The sequence below is a fragment of the Anolis sagrei genome, chromosome 5 (assembly GCF_037176765.1).
Source record: "Anolis sagrei isolate rAnoSag1 chromosome 5, rAnoSag1.mat, whole genome shotgun sequence".
Lineage (NCBI taxonomy): Eukaryota > Metazoa > Chordata > Lepidosauria > Squamata > Dactyloidae > Anolis > Anolis sagrei.
In genome coordinates, this window is record NC_090025.1 from 66,234,213 (window position 1) to 66,246,279 (window position 12,067).

Here is a 12,067-nt window from a genome sequence, read left to right on the forward strand (position 1 = left end):
TAGATTGGCAGCTGATGGCTCGAGGAATGGCATTGGTCAACTATCCACAGAACAAAACTCTAAAAAACTGCTTTAAAATTACCCAGGGAAAGTGACAGAGGGTGCAAAGGGTTCCCACATAGTAAGATGTGGAAAGAGGGTGAATTTTCTTCCTTTTGGTTGCACTCTTCTTTTCAGATAAGAGTAAATACTTCCCCCTTGACATGACATATATGTTCATAGCTGCTTGTGTATGTATAGCAGTCTCCAGGAAGTATGCAAAGAATGAGGAAAGTACTTCATCAGTGTCACAAATGGACGGTGAAGCGACAGCTCCCCTGGTGGCCAGAAGCTGGAATGTTAAATAGCCTCTGAGTGTCTGTCTATATATGTTGTGTGTCTATGGCATTGAATGTTTGCCATGTATATGTACATTGTAATCTGCCCTGAGTCCCCTGCGGGGTGAGAAGGGCAGAATATAAATACTATAAATAAATAAATAAATAAATAAATAAATAAATAAATAAATTCTTCAGGATCTTGTATATGCTCGAGTATAAGTCAAGTTTTCAGACCTTTTTTAGGCTGAAAAAGCCTCCTTCAGCTTACACTTGAGTTAAAGTTATCTATTATTTTACTGTTGTTGTTGTTGTTGTTGTTGTTGTTACATTTACATTATTTTAATCTATTATTATTTTTACATATATTTTAATCTATTTATTATTATTACATTTATTATTTTACTCTATTATTACTGTTATTGTTACATTTTCATTATTTTGCTCTATTATTATATTTTAATTACATTTATTATTTTATCTTAATTATTATTGGAAGGCTATATAAGCACATTTACATTGAAGAAAGTTAAGATAATGGTTTAATCAGAGTTGGACAGTCTTATCTTAAATTACAGTTTTACATAAATATTCAAAAACATTTAACCAACAGATGCCTTAATTAATGTAAGTTTATTGGTATCTATTTTTATTTTGAAATTTACCAGTAGCTGCTGGATTCCCACCCTCAGCTTATGCTCAAGTCTATACGTTTTCCCAGTTTTTTGAGGTAAAATTAGGTACCTTGGCTTATATTCGGGTTGGCTTATACTCGAGTATATACTGTACTTCCTTCAACAGCTGCTCTTCCAAGTCCTCCTGATTTCTTGACCACAATCTCTATAATTATTGATGACCTTTCCTGTCATTTTCATGACTCCTTCCTCCAAATCTAGTCCTGCATTACAGGAATTATTTCATTAACCCTTGAACTTCCCCAAGTATTTTGGGAGGGTGGATGTTGAAGAAGGGATAGTAACAGCAATCCGCATGAATTACACCATGAGATGACTGTCCAAACAAAAGATACTGTAGTAAAGTTAATACATTACTGATTTCTATATAAAGAAAATTCATGTTTAGAGCACTATAAAATAAGGAATAGGATGTTTACTTCACCATATGTGTTCAGACTATTTCTTGATACAGAGCTTATAAAGCAGTGGTTCTCAACCTGTGGGTCCCCAGATGTTTTGGCCTTCAACTCCCAGAAATCCTAACAGCTGGCAAACTGGCTGGGATTTCTGGGAGTTGTAGGCCAAAACACCTGGGGACCCACAGGTTGAGAACCACTGTTATAAAGCCATCTAATTGAAACAGCCGGATGAATTCGTCTTGGGCTTGCTTTTAACAATGTTGTTTTTCTCATTTTATGATCATATTATTACTGTAGTTGCGTGACTTCAAGTTGTTTCTGAGTTATGGTTACCCTAAGGTGAACCTATCACATGGTTCTCCTAATCATATACCACTCTCTAAACAAGAGTACATCTAGCGGTACTGCTAGGTAATTTTAGACCATGCATTTAATAGTCTTAGCCTTCCTCTGGAACCCCCAGTGGTGCAGTGGATTAAACTGCTGAGCTGCTGAACTTGCTGACCAAAAGGTTGCTGGTTAAAATCCGGTGAGTGGAGTGAGCTCCCATTGTTAGCCCCAGCTTCTGTCAACCTAGCAGTTCGAAAACATGCAAATGTAAGTAGATTAATAGGTACTGCTCCAGTGGGAAGGTATGGTGCTCCATGCAGTCATGCCGACCACATAACCTCGGAGGTGTCTACAGACAAGGTTCACTCTTCAGCTTAGAAATGGAGATGAGCACCAACCCCCAGAGTCGGACACAACTGGACTTAATGTCAGGGGAAAAGCTTTACCTTTACCTATCCTTTCTCTCTTTTGATTGTCATATGATGCACAATTGTCAAGTGATAATGCACACAATTTTTTTCACCACCTTTCACCCGACTTTCACTGCCACATCATGCTTCACAACTGTTTTCACTTTACAGATACTTAGAAAAGCAAAAACTGTTTGCATCAATGCTAAGAAAAATATAAATATTCTAAGCTTGTGTGTGCACTTTTGTACTATAATATAAATATGGACATGTTGCCCTGATGCTAACTTTGATCCCCTGGCAATCTCCTGGGGGAAGCCTTACTCTCACCTCCCACCTATGGGCAGGAGGAAGATGTTGGAGGATGTACACAGTTCAAGCAAAGGAAGTCAAAGAGGATGAATATTAGGAAGTTCTCTGTTCCTTCCTACCCCGCCGCTTGTCATTCCAAAGCTGCAGTAAAAGGCAAAAAGAGACTTTTCCCCTCAAGAGCACTTGCCACCTACCTCAGCGCCATTTTGATAGGACCTTCCTGCAGCTCCGAGATCTAGTGTGGCCTTCAACAACAGTTTGGAACTTCTTCTACCCAATGGTGAATTCAGCAGTGTGCCCACTCAGTGTCAACCACATTTTTGGGTCTACAAAGCCCACCTTAGTCGGTCTTAAGAACCCATACAAGCCGTCCACGACTTCATCAAGTCCTGGGTCTGAAAGTTCAGGCCCACCATAATTATTTAGGAGGACCATTCCTCATGTAAAAAGGAAGCAGAGAAGTAGGTCTGCCTAGCCAGGGATAATGTCTCCTGAGGAGGAAAAACATGAAAGGATCCAAGGAAATCAGTTGTGATCAGAACAACCAACCAAAACCTGTCTCTTCCTCAAATGAGGAGTGCCAAGCCACTTCCACACAGGTGTTGTTGGCCAAAATATGGATCAGGGGGATCCAGACTGCTCCAGAGGCTAGTGCAGCCCCCTAGCTTACCACAATTGATCCAATATAGTTAATTCAGTAAGTGATCACATTGGCTCTCAGATAATACAAAACTAACAAAACAACATATCCTTATGTTTGTGCAAAAACAGCTTTCCCACATTAGCCTTTCCGTTAAAAAATTCCAATTCCATGTTCCTTTGTAACTTGGGTATCTGCTTGTCCTATTTTGTGTCCTATTTTGTGGGATCCTTTTCAACCTATTTCTCCTGGTGACGTGGACAAGATCTTGGGAGAAATTAAGGTGACCACTTGTGCTCTGAACCCTTGCCCTTCCTGGCTGATTAAACAAGCCAGAGAGGGTCTTGCAGAGTGGGTGAAGATGCTGGTGAACACCTCCTTAGCACAAGGCTTAATGCCAACTAGCCTAAAGGAGACTGTAGTAAAAACTCTATTAAAGAAACCAGCACTGGGTCCTACTCCACTAAATAACTACTGGCCAGTTTCTAATCTTCACTTCTTGGGCAAGGTTCTGGAGAAGGTGGTTGCCTCTCAGCTACAAAGTCAATTATATGGATCAATTTCAATCAGGTTTCAGACCCAGTTACAGAACTGAAACAGCATTGGTTACCTTGGTAGATGATCAACAAAGAGAGCTAGATAGGGGGAGTGTGTCCCGGTTGGTTCTCCTGGATCTCTCAGTGGTGTTCATAGAATCATAGAATCATAGAGTTGGAAGAAACCTTGTGAACCATCCAGTCCAACCCCCTGCCAAGAAGCAGCAATAGTATCCTTTTGTGTCATCTTGGAAGGATGGAACTAGGTGACACTGTTTTACAGTGGCCCCCTTCCTGGAGGACCAAACTCAGAAGGTAGAGTTGGGTGACACCTGTTCGATCCCCTGGTCTTTGGCCTGTGGGGTCCCTCAGGGATCTATTTTGTCACTCATACTGTTTAACATTAACATGAAAAGACTGGGAGAGATCATCTGGAATTTTGGAGTTCAGTGTCATTTTTATGCAGATAACACCCCACTCCATTACTCCTTTCCACCCAAAGTCAGGGACGTCATTCTAGTCCTGAACCAATGTCTGTCAACAGAAAGTCTCCATGGGGAGATGGGGTGGGATATAAATAAAGTTTTGTTTGTGTTGTTTGTTTCTTCCTATATTGGACTAGGACAACATTGCACATCACTGTTACAAAAGGAAAAAATATGGTTTGCTTAGCTGCCAAATCCCACGTCATATATGTTTGCCAAAATAAGATTGTCTTCTTGATACTTTAAGACCAATTGTCTGCCATCCTAATATTTATTTATTTTATTTTATTTACCGTATTTATATACCGCCTTTCTCAGCCCGAAGGTGACTTAGGGCAGTTTACAGTTGGCACAGTTCAGTGCCCCCAACAACATAAAATACAATTAAAGCATTTAGCATAGAATATAAAAAACCATACAAAACCAATAAAAACATAAATCCTCAGCGTCTCCTTACTAAAATAATTTTCCAGTCATTCCGAAGGTCTAGATTTGCCTGTTACACTGCATTTGCAAATGCTTGCTCGAAAAGGCAAATTTTAACTTTGTTATGAAATGTGAGGAGGGAGGGGCCGATCTAATATCCCTAGGAAGGGCGTTCCACAGCCGAGGGGCCATCAGTGACAAGGCCCTGTCTCTCGTTCCCACCAAACATATCTGCAAAGAAGGCGGGACTGAGAGCAGGGCCTTCCCAGATGATTTTAGAGTCCTAGATGGTTCATAAGGAGAAATACGTTCAGACAGGTAAGCTGGGCCGGAAACGTTTAAGGCTGTTCCTATATACTGTGGCCCTCACCTACTTCCTCCATTGGGCAGAGATGATCCACAATCTCCCACAATTTAGCCTAAGAAATGTTGTTGTCTTTGGAGATGACGATTAGTAACTGAGAATGTGCTTCAGCTGTTGCATATGTTTGATAATGTTTTGTTTCTTAATTTGTACAAAAATGTACCTTTGGATTTTAAATTTCTGAGTCATGTGTGTAATCTCTGGAAACATTTCCTGTTGATACATTCCTTGTCTTTCTTTTTCATTCCTTCGTAGTTACTAGACTGAGTAGTACAAGTGAACTTTGGAAACATTACAAGCTACCAATTCTGAAGGAGTTCAGTTGAAGTAAATAAAGCTTCACTAGATAGGTAATATGAATGGGCTCCCAAAGAAGTAGTCTGCCAGCTATAAAGGCCATCATATGATACAACGTGCCTATTGTAATATCAGCACAAAGTCTCAAAATGTAATTTATGCCAGTTTTACAATGTTGTCTTATACTGATCTCACATTCATAAATGTTGGCACAAATGTTTACAACTGGAATTTGAAATACTGAAGGAATTCTAGACAAGCACACCAATGGCATATAGAATAAAAATATATATTGGGTTGTTGTAGGTTTTTTCGGGCGATATGGCCTTGTTCTAGAGGCATTCTCTCCTGACGTTTCACCTGCATCTATGGCAAGCATGCTCAGAGGTAGTGAGGATGCTTGCCATAGATAGATGCAGGTGAAACGTCAGGAGAGAATGCCTCTAGAACATGGCCATATAGCCCAAACAAACCTACAACAACCCAGTGATTCCGGCCATGAAAGCCTTCGACAAAATATATATTTTCCAACAGACCTCACTACCTCTGAGGATGCTTGCCATAGATGCAGGCGAAACGTCAGGAGAAAAATTGCCTCCAGAACATGGCCATACAGCCCGGAAAAACCCACAAGAACCTAGTGATTCCAGCCATGAAAGCCTTCGACAATACATTAAAATATATATTCTTTATGGCATATATTGAAATCATCATACATGCTAATTTTTAGAAACAAAACGAAAAGTTAAGGGCATATTGTACTATATTTACTTAAGTGCCATCAAGGAAATCCACACAGTCAATATTTACTGTGTTGTCGAAGGCTTTCATGGCCGGAATCACTGGGTTGCTGTGAGTTTTCTGGGCTGTACGGCCATGGTTGATCTACACAGTAAATATTGGGTTGCTGTGAGTTTTCACACAGACAATATTTACTGTGTTGTCGAAGGCTTTCATGGCCGGAATCACTGGGTTGCTGTGAGTTTTCTGGGCTGTACGGCCATGATCCAGAAGCATTCTCTCCTAATATTTCACCCACATCTATGGTAGGCATCCTCAGAGGTTGAGAGGTCTGTTGGAAATTAGGCAAGCGAGGTTTATCTATCTGTGGAATGTGTAGGGTGGCAAACAATCAGGACCAGTTAACACCTCCCAACAAAGGATTCTCCCAGGCAGGAAGCAGTCAGGCTTTGAAGCTGAAAGGCCATTCAATGCTAATCAAGCTGGCCAATTACAACATTCACACTTGCCTCAAACAGACAAGAGTTCCTTCTCCCACCCTGAACATTCCACAGATTCCAACAGTTTCCAACAGACCTCATAACCTCTGAGGATGCCTGCTACAGATGTGGGTGAAACATCAGGAGAGAATGCTTCTGGAACATGGATGTACAGCCCGGAAAACTCACAGCAACCCAGTGATTCCGGCCATGAAAGCCTTCGACAACACAGTAAATATTGTCTGTGTGAAAACTCACAGCAACCCAATATTTACTGTGTAGATCAACCATAAATGCATTTGCATTATTGTACGTAAAAAAAAGTTAAACAAAAAGGAAAGGAAGATAATGAAGAGAACATCCTTTGTTTTTACTTCTGTTTGGCATTTTCCTTTACTTGGTAAACAATGTGTGATCTCATGAAGGAAAAAAAACTTTCCCCTAAACATGAATGCCCATTTTTAGCGATTCACTGAATAAATTTGAATTGGTTATTTTGAGAAGTGGGGAAGAATACACATCATAAGGTAATATTATAGTGCTGCGATATGCCCAAACTGAGAAAGTTATTCTAGATCTTTGAATCATTAATTACTTTTACCAATGCTAGATATTATTCCCTGGGGAAAAAAATCCAGTTAGTATTAGATCATTTCATATTATGGTCATTACAAGGTGCTGCTAGAAATAAAAAGTTTATTAAAAGCTCATTTCTGTTGTATTTTATGCTGGGAGTCTTTGCAACAAGTGAGCAATCTTGAATTAGATTATTCAGGTGCTCTTTTATGAGAGTGACATAGAAAAATCACAAGAGATGTGTCTCATTACAGTTAATCCAGGAATAAAGTTTATTTAAAAAAACACTGGCCCCTTCAACACAGTGATATAAAATCCATATTGAACAGGGTTATATGGCAGTGTGGACTCAGATAATCCAGATCAAACCAGATATCGTGGATTCTCTGTCTTGATATTCTGGGTTATATGGCAGTGTGGACTCAGATAATCCAGCGCAAAGCAGATATTGTGGGTTGTCTGCCTTGATATTCTGGATTATATGGCAATGTGGACTCAGATAATCCAGTTCAAATCAGATACCGTGGATCCTCTGCCTTGATATTCTGGGTTATATGGCAGTGTGGACTCAGATAATCCAGTTCAAATCAGATACCGTGGATTGTCTGCCTTGATATTCTGGGTTATATGGCAGCGTGGACTCAGATAATCCAGTTCAAAGCAGTTATTGTGGATTCTCTGCCTTGATATTCTGTGTTATATGGCAATGTGGATGCAGATGATCCAGTTCAAAGTAGATATTGTCGAGTCTGTGCTTTGATATTCTGCGTCATATGGCAGTGTGGACTCAGATAATCCAGTTCACAGCAGATATTGGGAATGATCTGTCTTGATGTTCTGGGTTATATGGCAGTGTGGATGTAGATAATCCAGTTCAAAGCAGCTATTGTCGATTCTGTGCGTTGATATTCTGGGTTATATTGCAGTGTGGACTCAGACAATCTAGTTCAATGCAGATATTGTGGATTATCTGCCTTGATATTCTGGATTATATTGCAGTGTGGACTCATAATCCAGTTCAAAGCAGATATTGTCGATTCTGTGCTTTGATGTTCTGGGTTATATGGCAGTGTGGACTCAGATAATCCGGTTCACACCAGATATTGTGGATTCTCTGCCTTGATATTCTGGATTATATGGCTGTGTGAAAGGGCCCTTGGTCTTATTGCATTTTTATACTTTTTTTGAGACAAGTGAACAATCTCAAACTAGTTGACAAAATGTTTGAAGTGCAAAAAGCATCTTCCATGGCACTAAAATGTAGAAAACACGAGAGATTTGTCTCCTTACAGTTCATCCCAGACATAACTCTCAACTTTTACTGAAGCTGAATGTTCACCGGAAAGCTTTTGTCTGTCTCCATCCCTATAGTGTTAACCGTCTGCATGGAACCAAGTGACCCTACATGATCTGCAGCAATTAAGGCCGCAGGATGTTAAGAGCATTAGTGAGAAAGTCAAAGAAAGTACTCACCTGTCATCAGAGTGTAATAGTTTGGGTAGGAGAGGCTGGGAAAGTCTGGGGTCAGGTAATCCACTTTCACTCCCCTGTTCACAATGCCTTGGAAGCCAGGCAGGGATTCCAGGGCTTCATCACTGATGTAGTCGTGCCGAAACCCGTCAATCAAGAACAGCAGGAGCTTTCGGCGGGCGAAGGATAAGCCGACCAGGGTGAGGACAAGCAGCAGGAGAGAAGGGGCTCTGTGTTTTGCCATGTTGCTGGATGGAGCCTCAGCCGGGCAGTGATCCCTGTGCCAAGGCTGCCTTTCTCTCTGGAGCAGCTCTGGAGGGCTGGACCTCACACAGCTTGTTCTCACTTTGCTGGTTTGGTGCCAGAGTTTAAAGGTACAGCAGCAGATATTGAACCCATCAGGCTGAGAAGGTTACTGACTAACTACTATCATGTATTGCATCCTAGGCTCATGTAAACGAAAATTCTGCAGCAGTAAGTGTTAATGATACAACCCACCAACACAGCACTAAAGGAGCGGGACAAAGAAACACAGTTTTACCTCATAAATATAACGCTGCTTCCTGGGAAATAGTATAGCCTAAAAAAAGTTTCATCCCATAAGGAACTCATCACAGGAGATAATGCAGCCTTCTAAAATTCTTACATAGCAGATTTTCAGCGTGTTTGAATAATGAAGGCAAATTTGTAAGCAAAAAGTGATGAGTGGGTTGTTGTGAGTTTTCTGGGCTGTAGGTCCATGTTCCAGAAACATTCTCTCCTGATGTTTCGCCTGCATCTATGGCAGGCATCCTCAGAGGTTGTGAGTTCTGTTGGAAACTAGGAAAAATGAGTTTATATACAGTAATGGCCACCTTGATTAGCATTGAATAGCTTTTCAGCTTCAAAGCCTGACTGCTTCCTGCCTGGGGGGATCCTTTGTTTGGAGGTGTTAGCTGGTCCAGATTGTTTCCCACTCTGGACATTCCACAGACATATAAACAGGCAGGCTTATCTATATAAATAAAAATGTAATGTTCGTTTGTGGGATTAACATAACTCAAAAACCACTGGGCGAATTTACACCAAATTTGGACACAATACACCTATCAGGCCAATGAGTGACCATCACTCATAAAAAAAAAGAAAAACACTGAGGAAGAGACTTTAAAAGCAAAAAAACTCCCATTACAATGCATGCACAAAACCGCATATGTACAAATATACACACATATACACCCACAAAACACATATACATAGACTGGGCCACAGCAACACATGACAGGGGATGGCTACTCCAGAATAACTACAGATACAGATACTTATTAGATAACTACAGGATAGGGTTCTAAATCAGTTGCCAACCGTTGGTTTTTTTAAAAGAGTTCAAGAATATTATACAAATTTGGTTCTAGTTTGCATTACTTTTATTAGTGGCACTTTATAATTATATAACATTTTTACTATTTCCTTACTGGTTTCATTACCTAATTGTACAGTATTGCCATTTACTTCTAACAGACATTTTGTCAAAAATCTGGAGCAATTTAATTTTTTTTTATCAACTCCCAGCCCGGGGGGGGGGGGGGAGTAGCAAACACCACTGCAAGCCAGTGGATTGACAACACCGGGATTCGTTTTGTTATATAACCAACAGTGCATTTTTTTTCATATCACCTATTATCTTGAGGTTAATTGACTCGACCAAGGGCTTGTAATTATATAAGATGCAAATTACACCGAGATGAGATGATTATCCAGTTCCCACCCAAAGCTACTAAGCAGTTGTTCACCCATTATCTCCAACATTTTCAAGTTGCATCACGGTAAAATAGTCCACTTAATTGAAAGATCTTTAGAAGACGCATCAGCATCCTGAAAACTGTGGGCCAGCTATTGAATATCATCTGTCTATCTTAAATGATTCACTCCCCAGATCAGGAACAAAGCTATTCATAAATATTTCAAAACTCTGGTATCTGACACGAAACTTTAAGGCACGTGGACAATTTGATGATATCAGATAATAAAAACTGACCAACTTACCTGCATATTTAGTTTGCCTTGTAGTAAACAGAGATAGAAATGCTATAGAAAAATGATAATTACACCTAAAACATTGAAACCATAAACACATTACATTTATATTGATGGAAAATATTATTACTATTAATATTTGTACTTTTTGCTGTGGTGTTTTTTGTGTTTTTGTGAGTTATGGTCACTCGTTGGCTTGATTGGTGAATTGTGTACAAATTTCATGTCAATTCGTTCAGTGATTTATGAGTTATGTTGTCCCCACAAATGAACATTACATTTTTATATAGAGAGAATATAAGCTTCATGAACAGGGACTTTATAACTGAGATATACCTCTGTTTAGCCTCTTCTTTCCCTTTTCTGTTACATTTGTTTAATATCTCAGGACCCTTTTACATGGACCACAAAAAATGAGGCCAGTTCATAATGGAAATTCTCTGGATCAGCCCTGGGGGCAGCTACACTGCCAACTCCATCCTGCTGCAATGGCAGTGTAGCTTCCCAGTGGCTTGATCCAGAGAATTGCCACTAAGTACCAGCCCTAGACCTCGTGGTTTGTGTAGATAGTAGGCTTGGGCAATCCATGGTTCTAAATGGTTCTAAAGTACTTACAAAACTAAAGTTCTGGTGGTGAAAATTTCAGAACTCTAACAAAACTCTAAAAATTTCATAATAAATGGCAGTTCCTAATTGGTTCTGTCATTAAAATCACCAATAATGAAATAATAATTAAATTTTGAAAGTTTTGTTAGAGTTCTGAAATTTTCACCACCAGAACTTTAGTTTTGTAAGTACAGGGTTAGTCAAAATGAATAGGCCAATAAGAAAATTGATTTTAGACGAATGTATGTTTATTGTAACCAAACTACAGCTACGTATCGACAGATAAATTATCAAAGTTTTGTCTCACCTTCAGAGATGTTCGATATGGGCGCCCCGTGTGACACGGCAGACGTCCAAGCGATAGTCCAGTTCATTCCACATCCGTTGCAGCACATCCGACGTAATGGCATCGAATGCGCTGTTTTAAGTCGTCCAAGGTCAGCAGTAATGGAGGTCGGAACACAGTGTCTTTCACATACCCCCAGAGAGAAAAGTCGCATGGTGTGAGGTCGGGGGACCTGGGGGGCCACAGGAGGAATGGAAGATCAGTCACTCCAGCACGGCCAATCCAACGTCTGGGAAGGTGTTCGTTGAGGTACTCGTGTACACTGTTGTGCCAATGCGGAGGGGCACCGTCCTGTTGGAATACGAAATCGGGCACTTTCTCTTCTAACTGTGGCATCAACCATTCAGACAACATGTCAGCGTACACTATGCCTGTTACGGTTTTCTCCGCGAAAAAGAATGGGCCAAACACGTGACGGTTGGTTATTGCACAGAAAACGTTTACCTTCGGCGAATCCCTTACATGTTCCAATACGGCATGAGGATTTTCAGATCCCCAAAAGTGGAGATTATGCCTATTGACCTTCCCGCACAGGTGAAACGTTGCCTCGTCACTGAAGACCAGTCTGTTGGCAAAGCCTTCCTCCTCTAGTCTTCGCTGCATTGATTTGCAAAAATCGT

At 40.4% G+C, this 12,067-nt stretch overlaps 1 protein-coding gene across 1 annotated transcript in view; it reads right to left on the reverse strand.

The window, feature by feature from the left end:
• Window positions 1-8,835, reverse strand: part of ENPP6 (ectonucleotide pyrophosphatase/phosphodiesterase 6) — a 55,102-nt gene extending 46,267 nt beyond the window's left edge. The window contains exon 1 of the mRNA XM_060778647.2: window positions 8,483-8,835. Within this exon, the coding sequence (XP_060634630.2) occupies window positions 8,483-8,723 (241 nt within the window). The 5' untranslated portion in view covers window positions 8,724-8,835. The remainder of the gene's footprint in view (window positions 1-8,482) is intronic.
• Between the last annotated feature and the right edge of the window lie 3,232 nt (window positions 8,836-12,067).